Source organism: Patagioenas fasciata, chromosome Z, assembly GCF_037038585.1.
Source record: "Patagioenas fasciata isolate bPatFas1 chromosome Z, bPatFas1.hap1, whole genome shotgun sequence".
In the NCBI taxonomy this organism is placed as follows: Eukaryota; Metazoa; Chordata; class Aves; order Columbiformes; family Columbidae; genus Patagioenas; species Patagioenas fasciata.
In genome coordinates, this window is record NC_092560.1 from 51,366,988 (window position 1) to 51,390,723 (window position 23,736).

The 23,736-nt window shown below is 38.0% G+C and overlaps 1 protein-coding gene across 4 annotated transcripts in view; it reads right to left on the minus strand.

The window, feature by feature from the left end:
• The window catches only part of DTWD2 (DTW domain containing 2), an 81,986-nt gene that overhangs the window by 39,908 nt on the left and 18,342 nt on the right, over positions 1–23,736 (minus strand). For all 4 annotated transcript variants that reach the window (XR_011736332.1, XR_011736330.1, XR_011736331.1 and 1 more), the window contains exons 2-3: positions 13,631–13,721; positions 8,143–8,237 (exon numbers count right to left, since the gene is read on the minus strand). Coding sequence is in view for 1 of the 4 variants with exons in the window: in XM_065861530.2 (XP_065717602.1) it covers positions 8,143–8,237; positions 13,631–13,721 (186 nt within the window). In the remaining 3 variants the exon portion in view is untranslated. The remainder of the gene's footprint in view (positions 1–8,142; positions 8,238–13,630; positions 13,722–23,736) is intronic.

The window sequence follows — 23,736 nt, forward strand, 5'->3', positions numbered from 1 at the left end:
AGAGAAAAAAGTGAACTAGCTGGAGGTCTACGGACAAGAACAGCAAAAGGGATAAAAGTCATCGCAGAAACTGAACAAACTGAGGTTGTAAGTTTCAGAGAAAAGGCGGCCAAAGAGAAACCCAGTTAACAGTCTCTGAAGCCATAAGGAGGAAATAACCTAGTCTCCATTCCCATAGAAGACAAGAAAACTAATAAGTACAGCTGCAGCAATAAAGATTCACACTAAACAGAGATAAAACCTCACAAGCTTCCCAATGGTCCTAAGTTGAGTTTACATGTTAAAATAGACGCACTGAGAATTCCACAGACACTCCTGTACATGGTATTAATACCACACCTACAGGCAGCTGATCTCACTTTTCTAGGGGAGTAACAGTGGCAACCTGAGCATCTTTCCATCCCTGCTTCTCCAACTATGCTGCTATATATATACATCATGACTATCAAATGCCAACGCTGCTCTTTTTCTTAAACGTAATTATTTCAAGTAATGGAACTATGCTGAAGGAATATCTTCCACATACAGATGAAGACGTTTCCAGTGTTCTGACACATGTACTTAGTAACACATGATTTTCCTATGGACATTCATTCCTGGTGCTGTACCTGCTGTATTTGTACATATTACTAGCTTCTGAGTTTACATCAATAGTTTGTGGAGTTTAGAAAATGCTGGGATCCTAAAACAAATAATATGTACCATTTATGGCTGCAGTATTCCACTTCAAGCCAGGTAACATTTCATTGCAATAATTAAAAATAAGAGCAATCTGAAAACAATTACTTTCTTCCTATAAATACACAAAATTTCTTATCTGTTACCTATCTTTCCATGACCAAGAGCGAATGTAAAGCTCAAAAAGATGAAGCGATTTAAAGGAGGTGTTTTAAGGTGCAACTATGGCCTTGAACTCTGTAAGAGGAATACCTGCAATATTTGCTTCTCGTACAAACCACTGTTCAGCCTGAGTTTTGGTATGCAGCAGGCATTGCGGGCCTATATAATCTGTTTAGTCTGACAACCACCTACACTAAGCAGAACTACTCAGATCTTAAATTTGTACCTGAATTGCATCCAAACACTTTGTCATAGAGGATTTATATGTTCTCATGATCCTACTTAAGACAAGTAGCATTTCATTATTTCTGGGTTGTATGCTCTTGAGGTGTGTAATTTAAACACTACTTCATCTCATTAAAATTCAGGTTTTGTATCGTAAACATTTCTATTACACATGTATACTCAGTTTCTTTCAAACTCCGCAAGTGGTTTTCATTCAACAGGGATCTATTAAACTTTGCCAGTGTCCAAGGCAAACTTTCAAATTTTAAAAATTCAGCACTGCCATTTAGTAGCAAACAGTACTAATATGATGGAACAGATGCTAATTCATTCTCTGTGGAAAACCATAAGGTTAGTGCAAACTTCTCATTTTTTCCTCATCGTTGTTACTGTTTCACCTTGGTCACAAGCGTGTTCACCTCTCTCCAGACTCCTGCATTTGGAAGACTGTGGGAATACTGATTCCCATAATTCCCATAAGGTGATAAAATGAATAAAAACAAAGGCAACAACCCTCTATCATCTCCACATTCAGAAGTAGTCACCTGGGATCAGGACTGAAGCAAAAGAGATACCCAGCAAGAGAAAAAAATGTTTTCATATTAGATACTCTACTTTTTTTGTAGATAAATGACATTTAGTCTCAAATACAATCTGTTTTTTCTTTCCTTTTAATCAACAATCATATAAACAAATTATCTTTCATCATACAATCAAACAATGAGAAATATTTTAAAGTTTAGAATCTGTAATTTCACAACTAAATATTTCCCAATTTACTAGGGAAAAAGGTCATAAATATAGCTTATGAAATAACACTATAGTCTAAGAGAACAAGTATATAAAATACTTCACAGTAAAAGTACTGTTAGCAAAATCTCTGATAAGTTCCACAATGAAAAACCATTATTACCAATGCCTCCCGACAACATCAGCATTTACACCATAAACACACAAATAAAACAGAGGTGAGTCTGTCTGTACAGAGACCTTTGTAGTTTGGCAGCTGGTGATACCAAGTTTCTTATTACTGACACAAGTGAAGGTAGCCTGCAACATTTAATAAACTAGAATAAAAAGGAATAATGGGTAATAATGGGTTGTTTTTGTTGAGTCTTCTATTATTCCAATTTCCATTTACTTATCCATGCTCATGTTCTGTGTTAAATAAAAATACAGCATAAGCTAAGAATAAACAGAAAACTGCCTTCTGTCTGTACTATTACAGGTTTTTCTAGAAAAAAAAAATAGTTCTCAATCAGCCTCAGCATCTAAAAACCTGATTCTCCTAACTAATATGCCAAGAACCATACTTGGTAACATGGGCAGATTAGTTTTCAAAATTAATGCAATTAATGCAGCCAAAAGTACAGTACTGTCAAGAAATTAACAGCAGAGCAAGTTTTTGCTTTATTAGTGGACCTCAATACCAATTCCCTCCTACATTTAACATTTAATGTCTTTCTCAATGAAAAGGGTTGATTGCAAACCTCTCTCCCCCAGACCCTCCAAAAAAACCCAAACCAAACCAAACCACAACAACAAAACAATCCAACAACAACAACAAACAAACCAACCCGCATCAGACAGACAATGACCACGAGATTCTTATGCAGTGCAACAGAGGTCTCCACAATCTACTTAAGGACACCTTTTTCCACTACACTGCATTCAGTACCCTCTTCCTATCTACTACTCATACAACGTAAAACTTACCAAAGCATTTTGTGGCTTATCTAATACAATGGGGCGGGGGGGGGGGGGAGGTGGGGTGTAAGAACACCAATACACAGTTTTCTTTCTACAGAAGAGCAGCAGCAATCACTTAGTTAAGTTACATTCAGCTTCTTTAAGAATTACCTGCAGAGAACCAAAACAGCAATACTCAGAAGCCATAACTATAGGCTAAACCACTTCTCTACGTAAGAAGTCTATCATATTTCAAGCAGCATGTAGGTCTCTTACAGAAAGGCAGCCAAAGAAACTGCAATAATTCTAACAGACTTTTATACAACTTTTACTGAGCCTTAAGAGTGCCTTTTATGTAACACAAGCTAGTCACCATTAGCATTTCTAAAATCTTAAAACCTTAATTTCAGTAACAAGATTCCTTCCCCCCCGCTAAACTTCAATTAAACAATTAAACATTTGGTTTCAGCAGGATTTCAGATGGACCTTCATGGGAAAAGATTTATGTTTGTCAAGACCAAAGGAAAGCATACTATAGTATTTGAAACAGGTGAAAGAAACAAATTGTACACTCAAGCTTAACAGTCACCAGAACATATCAGAGATAATTCTGGAATAGGACTTCTCCTATTCCAAAAGAGCACAGCTTGGCAAGTTTTCAGCATTTGGGTAAAATATGACTAAATGTCTGTAGATAATCAGTAAAAAACAAATGTAGATAAAAGAAGTAGGCTTCTATGAAACAGATAAACAAAACTGAACCAGAGACAAAGAGCATTCTGAAGCCAAAATGATGACAGAGGGACAGAAACTAAACAATGCAGGAATATCAAAAGGTAGAAGGTATCCGAAGATTAAAACAAAGTTTTGAAAAATAGGTAGTAGAGATAAGACTAGGCCAAAAGAAATCCAAATATACAGCGTCACTGGATGAAAATGTTCAAGCTAGAGGAAAGGAGGAGATATGAAAAATACCATCTTTTGCCAGTGCAGAGCAGAATGAAGAAAAGACAATAAAGCAAGAACAAAAACCATATTACTACGTCTGTCAATATTATTCTATAAAAATCATCAGTATTGAGGAAAGACAGCAAAAGAGGTAAAGAAAAATCTGCGTGTTTCAAGAATTTAAGTCAAAGACGGTGGCAGTGTAGGTTGCAAAATACGCTGTGTTAACTTAAACTGAAAAATTAGAATTACTTAGCTGCAAAGATAGTTGAACTTAGGAAGGAGAGAATAAGGTGAGCAGAGGAAGTAAGTTCTGCCATGGACAAGAAGGTCAGTCATACCAACGGAGAACAGGAAGCAGTTTTGGGGCTGATAATCTTGGCAATGAACATTGATAAACTGCAAACCTCTTGAGAGCTGTGAAAGAGCAGAATGGAAGAAGCTGCTGAACAACACTCGGACGGAGGTAAGAGTATTCAGAAATCTAAGAGGACATTACATTTGAAGAATTACATATGCCTTTGATAAGCAGAAGCATTGTGAACCAGAGACAGTGATCTAATAAAAATAGTTTTTGATTAAGAACTACGAACGAGAAGCTATTCTAACTAGTGCTAGTAAATTTGAGATGCCATCAACTAAGGAAGACGTAGAAAACTTAAGTCAAACATGAAGGGCTTGAATAGGTGGTAGCTAACAAAAACAGTAAGGAATTTGCAAATTTATCCGAGGCAATAACTCCGTAAGAGGGGAAAAAAAAACCAGGAAATGCTATCTGGTTTTGTGCTGCTAGAAGACATAAGGAAAGAATGGCAAAAAGATATAGGGCATCTGTAATTTGTAGCATGTGAACACACAAAAGAAGGCAGGGGAAAAGGGAAAGGAAATTGTGCCTAAGTTATGCACATTTGAATGCTGCCAGGCAGAAAAGGAGCAACATGAATGGCACAAGTTGTCTGTACAAAAAACACTACTAAAAAAAAAAAAAAAAAAGGGCAAGCAAACAGAAACTATAGTCACGAGAAAAGCAGTGTTTCTAAGTGAGAGACAAAATAAAATGGATACAACAGGTTAAAAATGCATATAAACATCTTCCTACCATTCCCAATGAAGGCAATTAAGTTACAAACATTACAATTATTACAAATAATTACAAATACCTTTTTTTTACAAATACAGGATAAAAATATTCTGAGATATCAATATAAACTAATTTTCCCATTTTCCTGTCTAGAAGGTTCAAAAAATCTAAGGTATGGGCTGTTAAAAGAGTCTCTAGATAAAACGTACTTATAAAACATATTTTGTCAAGGTTATAAACATTCTATATGCTCCTATGTTTTGCAGCCCCAACACCACAAAAACAACAGCCTTATAACAGAAATTAATACAAATAACCAAAACTACTGGCAAACTAGAAATTAACCAGAGTGCTACTACATTGTTTCGGTAGGTCTGGCTAATCCTTACTATCCAATTTTTCAGTGCCTGCTGTGTCTTACTTAGTCACTTCACAAAATCAGAAGTCAGAACCCCAGTTACCATGGAATCAGCCTGACCTTGTGCAAGTAAGGAAGTTTGCTTTGTGTTAAAGTTTGGAAAATTTCAGTAGAAGTGATCTGAGCCTTCTGCTTGCTTATGGTATCCTTCTAGTCAATGTCTGAAAGGTGTCTATATTTAACAGACTAACCATTTAAACTGACCGGGTATGTCAGACACAAAAAGAAGTAGTTTACACTTTTACATAAAATTCAGTCTCTCATCTGGCTGTGATGTTATCTCAACCCTCCCATATTCTTGTCTGCCATAGTACTATGATACTCGGTTCATTGTAAATCTATAAAAATAAGTGAGTGGAAAATGCTCATGAAGGTGCTATTTTTAAAAAAAAACATCATTTGATAAGTACTCATGCCAAACTGTTAACTTTTAGCTTAATCATTTCAGTACAAAGATTAACCCTAATGTCTATCAATAATATAATTGATACAAAAAACTTCAGAAGTTAAGGTCTTTGAACACTTGGAAAAAATCCTCAGATACAACCAACAAAACCAGTCTTTTAATTCAGTAATGCTATCTGGTAAGTTCAATCACCACACAAACATTACATATTCCCAGCAGAAGCAAAATGCCAGATTGCAGGAAAAATTGATAGAATAGAAAAAAAAAAAAATCACAGATTAACGCTTAGAAACAATTGGATTAATCGCTCCTCATCTTTACAGCTACCCTGAAGTGTTTAAAGTTTTCAAAGCTGTTGCTAAGAGCTACTGGATTCTGTGAAAATACAAATATGCCCACTACCATTCTATTCTGAAAATTTACTAATGTATGGGTAACCATCCAAAATATCACTTTCACAGGCCTACTGCATGGTAGGGCTTCTATATGTATGAAGAAAAAGAACAGGCACACCACACTACCCCTACAGCAGCGACTGTTCACATGGAAGATTAGTGCGAACACACATTTAGAGTGATACTGTTTCTATTCCTTTTCAACCCATGCACATCCAGTTTAAGCTGCAAAGGATGTAAATAACATGACACAACTTCAACAAAACAAAGGTATAGCCTTAATGTGCTCCAAAACAATGATAGTTAAAAAGTGTATCAGAAGGCACTCTTTAATGATGTTTTCCTTCCAACAAAGACAGAAGTCTTCTCCCAACATGGGGCAAGGTTAATTAAGTTGCTTGTACAGCAGCTACTTAATTGCTTACAGACAGCATGGCTTTTAAGAACATGTGAAAAACCCCAAGCTCTGTTTAATATGCCATAAAACACGAGCTGCACCACTGGTCCTAGAACATATCACAAGAGAGAAGGCTTTTAAGTCATTCTAGATGATTACTCTGAACTCTCTGGACATACCTACCAAGTTTATGGCCTGATACGATGCTAGAAATCCAAAATAGCACCGACATGATCCTGTAACCAGATGTTCAAGTACTGCTAGTTAAAAATAAGGAGTATGTGTTAGAACACTGGTAGGATGCATACATAACTAAGAAAAAAAAGGAACACATTGCACAGCTGGAAAATAACTTTTCTCATCTTCTCATCCCTCCTCCTCCCAGGAAGGTAGGAATGAACTCCATGACCGAGCACTCCCAATTTATGCAGTCTTGCGTATATCTACAGTACAATGCAAGCACATTGCAGATACTTAGAGTAATGTCAGGACTACTACCTAGTTACTTTTAGTCCTGCATCCAGTTAAGTTAGATCACCAAACTCCTATTAACCTAAGGGAAACTTTGATTTCTTTCACCACTTCCAATATGTCTTGTGGCAAAAAACCTCATAGGAAATAGGTATTTAAGAACCTGTTTAAACTATTTTGGTGCTGAGATGTTCTACAACTTGTTTTGATCTAAAAAGGATCCTTTAGGTTAAAGAACTATCTCTGGATTCGAACTTGTAAAAGCTTTAACACTGTAATCATCACTTCTAAAAAAAACACTCTAAAAAGATTTAATATAAGCAGACTGTATTGACAGTGTTCCACCCTGTGCACATCAGTATGAAAAGTTGATTCACTTCCAGGTTTAATGGGAAGACAGTACGACTTCCCTTTAGCTTGGAACAGTGTAGATTATTATAGTTATTATCATAGAAGACTAATAGAAAAGCAACGTATTTCTAAAGTGCTCTAGCTACTATACAGGCAGCAAAAAGTTGGGGGAGCACCATTCTGAGTCACCTTCCAACACTTCTGTTCATTGAACTCTACCAAAAGTTTTCTCTAAAGATTAAACTCAATTTTAGAATTAATTTCCTTTATAAGCACTCGTTATTTTATTTGATTTTACTGAAAAGGTATCTAGTAAAATTTCATTGGCATTTTTACCAAGAACTGGTTTCCCAGACTTAGCTTCATCTAATAAAGATTAAACACATGACGCGTGAGACCAGTGTTGTCCAAGGTAACAGAATAATAAAAAATAATTAAAAGTCTAAAAGCTATGCTTTCTTATAATTAATTTTAAGATAAAGAAGAACGGATTTGAAAAACTACATTATCTAAGACTTTTCAGCACTGGATTCTCAGCTTCTCCCACACTCAAGTGAAAACTATTACTTAGGTTTCAGTAACACAAAATGGTTTATCAAACAAAGCAAATACAAAAAGATTGATAGAGAACAGCAAGACAAACTTAGTATCAGATAAGAAAATAACTGCAAAAAGCTTTCCAAGAGTTGCAGAGTAACCACCTGAACTTTCCAAGAGCACAAAACTGAGACAGTAAAAGCTACGATCTAGAGGAAGAGATGTCAAATGTTTCTGAATATTATATGTAATTTATCTTTTCTGGAAATCAGAAGCACACCTGAAATAAAAATTGAGAATACTGTTAGCTATTAACAAAGACACTGAAAGAAATCTCTCCATAATTTACAGAGGACCAGAAAATGCATAGACAGTCTTGCTCACCTCTCTTCACTGAAACGTCGACCAACCAAAATTTTACATTTTTCTGGAGGAAGACAAGCTGCTAGCAAAGGTACCGTCCTTAACACTCGACTTTCCTGTAAAAAAGAAAGGTTACTTTTGAATAAAATGAAAGAGGGCCTCTATGAATTCTTAACGTTTCTAGTTACTTTCAAGTTCTTCTGGCTATATATACAGAAAAAAATCTTTAAAAAATAACAGAAAAAAAATACAAGAAAAAAATACTCAATTTTGATGCATTCAAATTGTACTGTTTTGATCGACACTATTACACTTAGTTTTAACTAACCTCTGATCATCAGCATAAGTTTGAACCAGGCTACAAAAGCAACTACAAAACTTCACAGAATAATAAACAGTGGGCAAAAAACAGCATTAGCATTAATGTAAAAGGTTGGGGATATAATGTCTCCATATTGGAAAATGAAGGGCGGGCTCAGTTTCCACAAACAGGCGCTAAAATTAAAAGCACTGGGTGTATCAGAACAACTCCACACCACTGTCACTTCACAGTAACCAGGACAATGGTGCCAACACAGCCACAAGTACTCCACCTCATGCCATTCAGGCTGTGCTGACCAGGTGTCTGCCTACTTCTTTGTGCCACAGGTGAGGAAGGCGACTGCCATGACTGGGCAGGGAACAGAGCTGTATTGGACCAGGACTTCAGAAAGCAGAGGATGAGGGAAGTACTGCCAGCTGAAACAAATCATCTGCTTATCAAACAGAGCAATTGCTTGTTCCATGCTTTATTTAACACAGCTGGAGAAACACTATTTTTTGTCTAGATGAGAAGTATTGCAAACTGAGCTTGAATATTTAGGATGGCAATTTTTGTGTTCTGATCAAGGAAGAGGGAGCATAGGTTCATCTTGCATTTAATGAAGACAAGAAGTCAACACCAAAAACCAAGTGAAAATTTCAGTTTATTTACCACAAGAGGAAGAAAAGAAGGTAATTAGCTGAACCTAGCACAAGGCAAGACACTAGAGGTCAGGTGAGGATTACAAAAGCCCTAAACTCAGTAAGAAATGAGTTCTTATTCTCAACCTGAATGTCTCACAATTCAAACAATGAAAATCCAAAGATCCGTCCCTAAACCACAGGATTAATAATTGAAAACCTTGCGGCATTTTGGTCCATCTTTTGATTTATACGCTGTATATCAACAATTCAGTATTTGTGAACACATAAGGCCTTGACTAGCTCTCTCAGTTCTCTCAGGGCAGCTGTTACCTTCCACAAGTATCAAAGTGCAGCTGCATCTGGCTCTCATCTTGTCTCACCACCAAACTGGTGATAAATTTCCAATACTTCTTGTCTGTTAAATTAGTTATGTGAAGACTTTTATCACTGTTGCCTAAAACCTTTATTAATTTTGCTTTTTGTGATCCATATCTACTGATGGTCTATAAATAAAACATCATGGAATTGAAGGAGTAAGTTGTCATGCCACACACCCACCACCACTTTGCACGGCAGCAGTACCATACGATGTCTCTCAGGGACAGATGAAGATCTAAGTTCCCAGGAAAGTGCTAGCAAGGGGAGGGAGAAATATAAACCAAACTACCATTGATTTCTTCTGTTTCCACAAACCAGAATAAGGAATCATTGGTGGCATGGGTTTATTTGTCTTTATCTCATCATAATTAAATACCACTCCAATCCGCTAGTCAGAAGACTCCCTTATTCATAAGAATGTAAGAAGTGGCAATAAAGGAACTGGAAGAAAATCAGTTATCGCTGATAAGCAAATCCAAAAGAGCTATCATTGATCAAGAGCAAGTCACTAAACTGTTTCCTCTAATCTTATATCATTAGTTCAGAATTGCCTTTCATATCAAACGCAGCCTCCTAGCAACAGGGAAGAAGTTAGAATTTTCCAATCTAATAAACAATCCATGTTTACAGGAAAATAAAGTATAAATTTTAAAGCTGAAAGGAATTGTTTGAGAACAGATCTTTAAGAACAGCTAAGTCAAACTAATATAAAAAAATTATTTCATTTGTTTATATCTGTCTTCATTAAAAAACATTTGTATTTAACTAGAATATACATAATCTATTTGTTATCATATTGACTATTTTCCATTTAGTGGTTTGAAAGCAAGCAGTTACTCTCACCTTTCTTCATCTCAGTGTTCTAGAATCATTTGAAATTCTTTGTTTATTCATTATTTGACCATTGAAGTATGTAAATAGGAATAGGACTGGAGCATTTATGCGGTGGGTTGACCTTGGTTGGCCTCTAGCTGCCCACCAAACTGCTCTATTACTCCCCTCCTCAGCAGGATAGTGGAGAGAAAATAACATGAAAATGAACACGCGGGTCAAGATAAAGGCAGTTTAACACAGAACAGTAAAGGCCACGTGTGGAAGCAAAGGAAAAAGATTTTACTCTCTACTTCCCACCAGAAGGCAACGTCCAGCCACTTCCCAGGAAGCAGGGATTCAGCACCTGTAGCAGTTGCTCCAGTAGACAAATGCCCTAGCAACAAATGCTGCACTCCCCCCTCCAGCTTTTACTGTGTTGGATGGTATGGAATTATCCCTCTGGTCAGTTTGGGCCAGCTTTCCTGGCTACTTCCCCTCCCAATCTCCTGCCCACCCCCAGGCTACTGGCCTTTGGAGGTGGGGTTTGGAGGGACAGTCCTGACTCTGTGCAAGCACTGCTCAGCACTGGTCTGTTATCAACACAGTTCTAGCCACAAAGCACAGCACTATGAGGGCTGCTATGGTTAATTCTGTCCCAGACCCAACACAATTTACTTTACTTTCACTTTTGGGGGGTGAATGGTGGGGGAAAGGGAATGAGCGGTACTTTTATTTAGCGTAGCATTACCCATCTACAATGAACAGGACGGTTCTAACTAACAAAAATATTTATTAAACCCAGTGGATATATGTTTCCTCCATTTTATTTACGAATTATTAGGACAATTAACAAAAATTTTCCCCTTACATTTGGTTTTTTTTGTTCAATAAGGAACAGTATACATAGGAAGTATTATAATGAATAAGTCAAAGTTAATTACTGGCATTAGATCAATATAAAAATTAATTAAATACACACCATCTAACTGTTCTTCTCAGATGCTGAACACTGAAAATTCTTACACTTATATGTAAACAGATACCCTCTGCTATGCTTTAAGGATTCTGTCCTGAGTTATACCTATAACTCAGGGTTTGAAAAGTACATAATGGCCTATACTCTGGTGAAGAACTCCAAGCATGATAAAATGCAAAGGTAAGACAAATGTGCACAGGGGTTTGTACACCTAGCTATGCTACTGACCTGACATAAGAATCATAACAGCAGGCATGAGAAGGTAAAAATAACAGAATTATTTTATTTACTTTTATACACATATCTACATGCAAAGAAAAATAAGATATTATGTTACGCATATAACTACTTCACCATTCCACTAGTTCTGATTCTGCGTTTGGAATCTGGGTTTGTCTATACTTAATTTTTAAATCACTCTTTACAAACAATGGTACACTAACACTATTGAGAAAACAAGCATCCCCTTGACATGGAATGCTGAATTCTATTCAGATACCTTCACAAATAAAAATCTAATTAATTCATAGACTTATTACGCAGAATGGAAGCTGGATGGGAGGATTCCTCACCTGGAATCCACTGCTCTGCAATAAGTGATTCCTCTCTCTTTCACAGTATCTGATACCTGTACAGGTCTGTCTGACAGCATGGACTCTGGATAGTAAGAATGTGGAGACAGAGTCACATGAATCAGAGCATGGGAAATGTTGTTCCTAACTTTCTACATTACTATCTTGCCTGAATGCAAGTCTCAATAGCATCATTTGACCACAGTTGGTGGCTTACTTCACTGCACTGCGGACTGCCAAAGCCAGTAAATAATGAAGTACATAGAAGATGATAGTCTGCACTGAGGTGCAGCAAAGGAAAGACACCCACTATCTGGTTAGTTTAATGAGATACTTTTGAAATGGATTCTTAGTGTGTATCTGTAATGACATGGCAGACTGAAGGATGAGACAGAGTCCAGAAGGCTTATCTGCCTTCAAGATTGATTGTATTTTGACTATGAGCAGCTATGGCAAAGGTAATCTATCTTTTGTCAGCTATGCCTCCACTGTTCTGGAACCAAAAGCATCACCTGTGATAATCTAAGACAAATACTTCCAAAGATTATTATAAGATATTCTTTGCTTCCCACCACTTGTTTGGATTTATCTCTGATAAAGCAAGTGCCCTCGTAAGCCATATAGTTAAATTTTTCCTCTCAGATGGATTGACTTCAAATAACAGTGGTCTTCCAAAACTACCTTATTGTGTGAATTATCATTACATGACATAAGCTAACAGAAAAGTTGCATCCCATTGTAACAGACAGCTATTGTGATTCTGAATTAATAAAAAGTGTAGATAGCCTTTCAGAAGGATGCTGGAATGGTGTATGAAATCTGAAAAGAATCTGCAAACTTCTTCTATTACCTTCCACCATGAATAAGAAATTCACTGCAATTCAAATGCCAGTTCAAAGTTCTCTGGCACATTTTTAAACTTCTTTTTATCCAGAAAATGACTTAAACATATACTTAACTACTTTTGAAATAAGAAGTAACACAAACCTGCTTTTTTATTATAAGTAGCCAATTAAAAATCACAGTTTCCCATTTAAGGAACCAAATACGTCAGAGTTTCTGTTTTGTTTCTCTGTGAGAGAGAACTTTTCTCTAACTTGCTCTTTTACATTCCACTTAAGCTCCTTCAGGCAAAGACTCACTATGTACTGACTGAGCTACTGTATAATGCTAAGTAAATAGCTAGACCAGAAGACTACAGGCTTCTGAGCTTCATAGTCTAATTTCTAGACCCACCATCTATCCAGATCTGTGTAGCTGTAGTCCAACTTCTAAAACTCTCATGATCCACCACCACACTACCTTGTTAACAAACAAGAAAACATCAATATTAATTCTCATATTAGGCAAATGAAAGCATACTGTTCTGAAGTCAAACTGTTGTTCTTCATTGGCTAAACAGCTAAGGTCATCACTACGGTGAATTGCTTAATTAATATTTATAACAGAATACTAATATCAGTAAAAGAAAACTGCTATAATTAAAACACATTCTTCCTTGGATCAAGTCTGAGTGCCTCCATGGGACAGCATGTCAAGATTACTTCTTGCAATTTGTACAAAGCCAAGTAGACTTCAGATTCAAGCAGGACTATTCAGATAAAACGTCTTTCATGAATGAAAGTTGCAGAAATAAGGTGTGATTTCACACCTTTGGAAGAACTGCATATAAGATACGATAACTCAGATGAAGTAGCATTTGAGTCATCTAGTTTAAAAGGAAAAATCATTACATGATGTTAACAGCATAGCTGTTTCTTCTTACATACTATTTACCGCATTAAGATTCTAGCTGAACTCAAAAAATTACCACAGCTTTACTCACCTCTGCTGGATGCTGAATTATATACAAGCAGGTGGAGACCTTTAGCGGGTGTATTGGCAGGAATGGACATAAACACACCTTCTGAGGACGGCTACATAACAGAAGAGAGTGAGAGAACAATAAAAGTATGCATCAGTTTATAAAAGATGGCACAAATACACTGCACAAATACATGATGCACCCCAACAGACACACTCAGAACTTCCCCTTATGACACAGTGTATTAAACCTGTTTCTAAAAATAAAGAAGCAAGCTACGGTTTCAAGAACAGTGTTCAGATCCCTCCTGGATTAAAGCACTCTAAAAATCCTTTCATCACTTTCAAGAGGAGCAATTCACTAGTATACACACCCCAGTCAGAGAAGTCTGTTACTGCTTTTCCTGTCAAGTCAGTGTTTCAACAATTTGATAAGGTATTACAATAGAATATACAATATTTATAATTCATACAATATTTAGAATAGATTAATTACAACAAAAACTATAAGTATACACACAAGAAACCCCAGATATGCTATATTTATGATTGGGTTCATTTTCTATAGTTTCACCTATAATGAAATACGTAGTAGACACACTAAAAAAAAAAAAAAAAAAAGGCAAAAAAATCCTTATCAGGAACTTCTAATTTAAGTCTGAAAAAAAAAATCTAAATTAAAATTATTTAAAATTCTTCAGTGCACTGTATGTAACTGTTAAAACGAGTAGCAGAAAAACCGTCTCCAAAGAATTTAACTCAAATAGTGCTTGGCACGAAACTAATATGCTGAATGATCAAGCATGAACAGAAGCAAAGAATTAAGCTCAAAGTTACACATGGAGCAACTTAAGTCACTATAGCTACTCACATACATTATTCAATAACTCAGAAAAATGAGGGATTTCCTTAACAGTGAAGCTATTACCAGTATTAACTGCTTAAAGTCATATCATTCCTGCAAACAAAGCTCTCCAAGCTTAAAAAATATAAAGTCAGGATCCTCAGCAGAATGCTAGGGACTTGGAGCACCTGCATCCTCCTTGTCATCCTTATTGGCAACAGTTAACATGTTGGTCACGCATGAGAGACAGTAAGCAATCAATCACTGCAGTAGACGAGATTTACAGAAGTGAGTTCTGAAGACAGGTCCAGATTAGGTTCCTTAGTTTCTCCCCATTATTACATGGCTGCTTCCATCAACAAAAGAAGTTGTTAAAGTTTTCCCCATTATGGCAGTTTCTACTAAGGATAACTTAAGGCATGAAAATCTGCTCCACAAAGCTATTTCAAAACAGTTAGCTGGTGACTTCAGTCCAAAGAGCTGCATTGTTCACTAGCTTTTATAAGCAGATGGAAACAGTTTCCGCTGATTTCTGACCTCAGGGTGTTTAACAAAGTTGGCTAGATATGATTTATTTTCAAGTGTCCTTTTGCATATCCTGTTTGTATTTTCCACACTGGCTTGGATTTTTCATGAGTAGTGTCTTAAACTTTGTTAACCTCACCAAAAATCCGCAAACTCCAAATCAAAAACAGAAAATTACCCACAAAGCAGGCATTTTCAAAAAGTCACAGAATTAAATCTACCTATAATTTGATTTGCTGGGACCAGAGCGTGAACCCATACTTTCAATATAATTTAATTACTTACACATGTATATACAGTACTCAACTTTAATCACCCAATTAGGTACCTAAATATGTTGAATACGTACTTTTACAACCCCATCCTGGGGGTAAAATACTCATTTCTGTACTTCCACTTTGGTACATAACAGTTATTGTGCTGAGACAAAAACAAAAACCAAACAAACAAACACACACACAACCAAAACAACAACAACAAAAAAACTACCCAAAAAACCCCACAAAAACCAAACACATTATTCCTACATGAAACTGACATTACCAGCCCACATTAGCTGGATGGGAGGCACTGCAGAGAAGTTCTGTTCCTCCACCACAGAAGACGATTTGCTCAGAGAAAGGCCACCTAAACAGAAAAACTTCCTGTCGTTTGTTTAAAGATTCTGCTGCAGTCTTGGCCTACATACACAGCTGATATTATAGAAGAGCAGGGGCAGCACCAGGGAACTTATTTAATGATGAACACCAGTTTTCTTCCATTTCTGGAAACAAAATTAGCAATGTGCTCCAGGCAGGAACAGTAATATTCAGGATATATAAAGGGTGAGTGTCATGAGGATGGAGCCTGGCTCTTCTTGGTTACAACCAATGGTAGGACAAGGGGTAATGAGTTCGAACTGGAACACAAGAGGTTCCACTTAAATTTGGGAAGAAACTTCTTCTCAGTGAGGGTAACAGAGCACTGGAACAGGCTGCCCAGAGGGGTTGTGGAGTCTCCTTCTCTGGAGACATTCAAAACCCGCCTGGACACATTCCTGTGTAACCTCATCTAGGTGTTCCTGCTCCAGCAGGGGGATTGGACTAGATGATCTTCTGAGGTCCCTTCCAATCCCTAACATTCTGTGATTCTGTGATACTGAGGAAAAGGTTTGCAGACGGAAATTAGGATTTGAAGGAGGATAATTTTTACACTATTATTCACCTGTATGCAGTTTCACTACATGTCAAAGCTATTCGGTTTGTTATTACCTGTTTTTCAATACAACAATAACTTAAAAATTTATGACAAAGTAATGTGGTGGGACTAAGGAAAAAAAACATCCTGTGTCTTGCAAAGGTGTTCCACATACAAAAGACAACTGTGCACATACACAGACTTCTCATAGCTTTCCTTCCATTATTCACATCTAAATTAATGATGTTCTGATTCAGAAAAACATTTAGTCTGCAAAACTGAATGTGGACAGTGGACTGTGCCATACTGCGGTGTCGGGTTCAGTGTGATTACTCTGAAAGTGAATATGCAGTAGCCTAGAAAACAGTGAGCTCATTCTGAAACTCTTTTCAAGTCTCTGTTTGATTTTCCTACAACGGTAAATGTCGCCATTTGCTTCAGGACTTTTAGCTTGTTACAACATATCCAAAGGGCTTCTGAAAACAGGCAGAACCAGACCAAGCAAAGAATAACAATGTTACAATGTTACAATTTTATATCCATCATTTATACCAATTTCTATGGTAAGATATAAAGAAAGATACAAACATATGCCAAACATATGTTCTAGAAACAATGCCTGAAATATTAAAATAAAGAGGAAACTGATATTTTTAAACTACTACCACTTGTGGCAACATTTTTACGTTCCATGACATATTGCCAAGGTCAGGTCCCAGACTCTCTGTTTTAAAAGAAACAGGCCTGTCCAAACAGAAATGGCTGATTCAAGTAAATTAGATTTCTCTGCCTTTTAGGTGACAACACCAAGGGTTTCAAGGTCAAAAACCACCTGAGAAATCTGGAGAAAAGCCACAAAGTTACCATAGGTTTGTTTTATAGCAATATTTGAATATGAGTTTCCTACTAACAGAAGTCCGTTACACACATGCATTAAAACAACATTCAGGAGTTTTATAAAGCTGTGTTGGAAGTTTAAAGGCACAAGCCCATAAATCTTATACAATTTGAGAACAAATGTTATTTTTGCTAGTTTTATGTTAGAGGACAAACACATATTAAAAATTGAGTTAAGATTACTTTTGGCATCCTCCATCCCAACCACTACAGCTACAGAAGGACCTTAAAAGAATGAGTGGATTAAGTTAAACATAGATAAACATAAAATTACAGTATGACAGTATCACAGTATGTTTGGGATTGGAAGGGACCTCAGAAGATCATCTAGTCCAATCCCCCTGCTGGAGCAGGAACACCTAGGTGAGGTCGCACAGGAATGTGTCCAGGCGGGCTTTGAATGTCTCCAGGGAAGGAGACTCCACAACCTCCCTGGGCAGCCTGTTCCAGTGCTCTGTCACCCTCACTGAGAAGCAGTTTTTTTCTCAAATTAAGTGGAACCTCCTCTGTTCCAGCTTGATCCCATTGCCCCTTATCCTATCATTGTTTGCCACTGAGAAGAGCCTGTCTCCATCCTCATGGCACTCACCCTTTATATATTTATAAATATTAATAAGGTCACCCCTCAGTCTCCTCCAAACTAAAAAGACCCAGCTCCCTCAGCCTTTCTTCATAAGGGAGGTGCTCCACTCCCTTCCTCATCTTTGCTGCCCTAGGCTGGACCTTCTCCAGCAGTTCCCTGTCCTTCTTGAACTGAGGGGCCCAGAACTGGACACAATATTCCAGATGGGGTCTCACCAGGGCAGAGTAGAGGGGAAGGAGAACCTCTCTCGATCTACTGACCACCCCCCTTGTAATACACCCCAGGATGCCATTGGCCTTCCTGGCCACAAGGGCACAGTGCTGGCTCATGGTCATCCTGCTGTCCACCAGGACCCCCAGGTCCCTTTCCCCTACACTGCTCTTGAATATATGATTTCGCAACCTATACTGGAACCTGGAGTTGTTCCTGCCCAGATGCAGGACTCTACACTTTCCCTTGTTAAATTTCATCAGGTTATTCCCCGCCCAACTCTCCAGCCTGTCCAGGTCCCGCTGCATGGCAGCACAGCCTTCTGGCGTGTCAGCCACTCCTCCCAGCCTGGTGTCATCAGCAAACTTGTTGATAGTACACTCAATTCCCTCATCCAAATCGTTAATGAATATATTGAATAATATTGACCCCAGTACTGACCCCTGAGGCACTCCACTAGATACTGGCCTCCAACTGGACTCCACACCATTGACCACCACTCTCTGGCTTCTCTCCTTAAGCCAGTTTGCAACCCACCTCACTACTCTATTGTCCAGATCACATCTCCTCAACTTAGCAACTAGGATGCTATGGGAGACTGTGTCAAACACTTCGCTGAAGTCAAGGTAGACCACATCCACCGCTCTGCCATCATCCATCCACCTTGTTACATTCTCATAAAAGGTTATGAGGTTGGTCAAGCATGACTTACCCTTAGTAAAGCCATGTTGACTGCCCCTAATAACCCTCCTATCCTTGATATGCCTTGAAATGGCACCAAGGATAAGCTGTTCCGTTACTTTCCCAGGGACAGAGGTGAGGCTGAGCCATCTATAATTACCCGGGTTCTCCCTCTTGCCCTTTTTGAAGACTGGAGTGACATTTGCTTTCCTCCAATCCTCAGACACCTCTCCCGTTTCCCAAGACTTGGCAAAGATGACGGAGAGCGGTCCAGCAATGACTTCAGCCAGCTCCCTCAGCACCCGCAGATGCATTTATGAAGAAACAATCACACAGAACATAGAGAAAAATCCCAGGGTCTGAGGTTAATATGCTGGGACATTCAGGAGTAAGATCTTACAATAAACAATTCTGTGAAAATGGTAGTTCAACGCCTGGCAGTTCTGAAAAATGCAGATCAGATGTTAAGTGTTACTAGGAAAGAATGAAAGAATTAAACAGGCAACATTATTATGCCACTACATAAACCTCTGGCTCAGCCCCATCTTGTACTCCAAGAGAGAAAAGAAAAAAAATATGATATGGAAGCACTGCCACTGAAGGGACAAAGCCACAGCCAACTCAGAAAGTGCCCTGACCTAAAGGCAGCTGAAGAAAGAACAGATGCATCAGCATATGCTTACACTTTCTTTAGATATACATATACACTCAATACATCTGTTCATGGCTGATGGTGGCATGCTGTGCAAATGGACCTGTGATACGTTCTAGTATGACCATTCTTCCATTCTCAGTCATTCTGCGTAATTTAAAATAAATGTATACAAAGCCAATTGCAGTGGTTTGAGATTACCTAGCTGTAATTTTTTCCTTTGTATCTTAGCTCTAAAATGTTTCTGTATATACTTCTGTATTTCTCTAGGTAAAATCTTACAGCTACTTTGGGGTAGTCTTCTGTAATTGACAGGACTTACTGCGATCTTTAAAAGTATTTGCTGAATATATTATGTTTCTGCTTTCCCTCACCCTATGGCTACACAGTATGCAACCTGATGCAATTGCCACAACTTTCATGGAAGAAGCCATCCCTGTTAAATGAAAACCTCTCTCCTGTGCTGAACGGAAGTGAAATAATGGATTACCTCATCCTCTGCACAGCAGAAGCCCATCTGGAAAACACAGGGCCAGTACCCCTAGGAGAAGCATTTGGTATTCCCTGAAGCTCTGCTGATAGTAGGCATATATCCTGCCAGAAGAGCCAAATTGCCATGGTCACCAGCTGAACTGTACATCTAAGAATCTAAGACTGGCCTAAAGTTCTCTCTAGGTAAATCTACAGAGTAGACTTGAGATTTCTGAAAACTTGCCCATCCTCTGATGCTAATAAATATGAGTCCAGTTTTAACTAGAAACTCCACAGCTGATATTCCAAATACACAAGCTCTGCTGATCTGCTCTGTTAACTGAAGCTCACACATGCTTTTAAACATGCTTTTAAACTACTGCATAAGAGGGAAACTGTGAACTATAATACTGAAATAATAAATGAAGGAATATCTTTGTGTTCTTTTGTTTTAAAATGGAACAGGATGAGCCAACTCAATCATTACTACTGCTTCAATTATTATGAGTTGCCCTCATTTTCTCAGTAGCAGGCAGTTTGTAGATAATGTGGCTGTGCTACTTTCAGGCACTACAAGATGGCTGCGTAACATTACCAGATAAATATCTCTCATAGTTGCAGTGCTAGTAGTACTTCAGTCTCATGCTCAGTTACCCTGGAGCACAGAAATAACAAAATATAATATCTGTCATGCTTTAGATTTAATAATAAAATTCATGGCCATCATATTTTGCTGGTTTAGCTCTCCTGCTGTCATTATTGTACTTTTAAGCCACATACTATCAATACTATCCTCACAACCTTTCAAATCAATTAGCCTACAGAAGACTGACTCCCACAGACATGATCAGGAAAAAAAAAACTTATCAGAAGTAAAATGCAATAGAAGCTCATCCTCTTTTATATTCAGTTTGCTAATTACATGCCTAACAGCTCTTCAATTTCTCTTTAAAGTTTTGGAAAGCCATCTTTCTGAGAGTACCACAGCTGTCACAAAATGCAGAGAAACTGAAGGAGCCATCAACACTGTTCAGGTTTCCTCTAGGCTCCCTTGGAGCATTCTTTACTCAAGTAAAATTTCCAAGCTTTAATTTAATGGTCTTTTCTGAGAAAAATCAGTCATAAATGATTATTCTAACTCTATCGCATTCCAACTTCCATCCTTTCTTCCAGTCTCTTTTCAAAGACTTTGGAAATCGCTGGCCATGAGGCATAAAAATTTAAATTCTTACCAACTTCATTAAGAGTCAACAGCCACATAAATTAAAGATATAGTATCAAAAACTAAGGTGGAGAGAGTATCAAGAGCAATCAAGAAAGCACTTCCTGTTTCACTTGGTAACCTGCATAGCACCAGCTTCCTGAAAATAAAAAAAGGGAAAAGAAAGAAAAGCAGAATATTGCTGAGGTTTTGCTTCCCATGAGAAGTTAAAAATAAATAAAACAAGTGTATGGTTTTCGTTTGACATTTGTAGTGATTTTGTTTGTTTTTTAAATGGTGCAGACAATGAATTTATATCCCAGTTTTCCTAGTAAAATGATACATTTTAAAGGAGAAACATCTAATACGTGACAATTACTTACAATCATAGAATCATTTCAATTGGAAGAGACCCTCAGGATCATCAAGTCCAACCATAACCTAACCTAACTCTAGCAACAAACCATGCCCTGAAGAACCTCATCTAAACACCTTTTAAACATCTCCAGGGATGGCGACTCCACCACTTCCCTGGGCAGCCTGTTCCAACACCTGACAACCCTTTCCGTGAAGAATCTTTTCCTAATATCCAATCCAAACCTCCCCTGGTACAACTTGAGGCCACTTCCTCTTGTCCTATCATTTTCTACTTGGGAGAAAAGACCAACACCCTCCATACTACAACCTTTCGGGTAGCTGTAGACAGCAATAAGGTCTCCCCTCAGCCTCCTTTTCTCCAGGTTAAACAGCCTCAGCTCCCTTAGTCGCTTCTCAGAAGACTTGTGCTCCAGGCCCCTCACCAGCTTTGTCGCCTCCTCTGCACTCTCTCTAGTACCTCAATGCCCTTCTTACAATGAGGGGCCCAAAACTGAACACAGTATTCAAGGTGGGTCCTCACAAGCACTGAGTACAGTGGCACAATCGTTTTCCTAGTCCTGACAGCCACACTATTCCTGATACAAGCCTGAAATTGTGCCTTTTGAGCTTCAAATTTGTAAACGTAAAGGGTAATTAATTATATATGTACATTAAATAATAAAATAAAACTTTCAAACTTATTATCATATCTACTGACGGGGCAAACAGCATTCCTTGACAAATCACACAAATACACCATGTCAGCCTTAGCTCCTCAACCTCTTCATCAGCCCTAAATGCATTTAAAGAGCACAAGACTAATTATTCTGTTAACCTCCTCTGTAAAAACGTGCACAGAGAAGATACTCTATCCAAATAAAAGATCACACACAACAGGAAAAAGCTTATTTCCATGTTGCCTGCCCACATGCATCAACTACTTTGCAAACAAACTGCCTTTAGGTGTAGAGATATAACTATTTAAAGAAATTTTACAGCTACCCTGCACAGAGGCTTTTGTACCCTTTTCAACATAATTAGCGACAGCAAATTCAAGCAATGTGCCACAGGAATAAACTAACTCAGCTTATAAGAAATCTGGAATCCTTGTTCTAATTCATACAAAAGCTCTACCACTGTACCACAAGCGAGCTGTGAAGTCACTTGGTGTCTTTACATTTTGTGGAAGATCATTTTCCAATGCACAGGGAACATGAACTGTGCTAATGAGCTAGAGGCATTGAGTTTGAATGTCAGGACTCCATATAAATGTCTACAAATGTCAGCTGCGTCCTTTCATTGCTCCAGAGTGCTAGGCAGAAACAGAGAAGCATCGTCCTAGAAACAAGCATTTAGGGCATTATCAGACTGGATCCATTTGGACCTGCAATGTATTCTATAACAAGTTTCAAAACTTTTCCATCTATTTCCAGTAAAAGGTACTGCAGCCTACATTTTAAATTCACTCAAATATATCAGACTATGTTAAGCATTTCGTACAAGAGAAGATTCAAGGCAGTACCACGATTTTCCAAACCAGCATGAACATAAGTGACGGATTAAATACAGGTTACCATTGTATTTGACAAGTTAGTTTCCAGAGAACTCTTCTGACAACTGTACAGTTGACACAATGCACGATCTGTTGTTCTTGCCAGAAGACACCAGCAAGCTTGGTCACAGTACAGAGAAGTATGATATCAAATACAGGCACTCAAAACCAATACAACACTTTTAGATAAAAATTACCTTTGAACCAACCTAGTATTCCACCACTGGAACTATCAGAGGCAAGGATGCAGAAACGGGAGAAGAGAATGTGACAGGGTCAGAGATACATCAGGAAAGAGGCTCAGAAAGGAGGACAGGGACACAAAGCCATCTCCCCACCCCTCAGCAAGGCATGCACTACTAGTGAGTAGTTAAGAGATCACAGCACTGTTTCCTCACATTCAGATTCCCTTGGCATCAGCTCTCAGCAGTTCCTACATGCTATGTGAGAAGATACAACCCTTTCCCTTCTTTCCACTTCCCACCCTCAGCAAATATGGGCTACAATCCTCCTGACAAAAAAAAAAACCAAACAACTTATTATGTTTTCCACTATATTCAATCAAGATTTCCCTATCACTTTGAAAAATTACTGCTCTCTTGCAAATTTAAAATAATTCTGGGTCTTTGCCCAGAGCAATGCACTTCAGAAAACCCAAAGAATAAGGCAGTTAATTCTCAGAGGAACCAGGCAACACCAGAGATTGAAGTTCAAAAGGAAACACCTATTTGCATCTGTTTCATGAATAGCTACATTGTACATCTTATTGCATGATCACGGGAACAAAAATGCACAGCAGGAAAAAGGTATCCATCATCAAGAGCCACTAAAACAGGGAGACTGGCATTTGGGTTCAGAAAACCCCAGGACCGCTATTCATATGAGCCACGAAATACCATTCTATGGTTGTACTGTATTTATGCTCATCTCTAGGCACCTGTTGTTCACCACCATTCACCACTCTGCACCACACGAACCT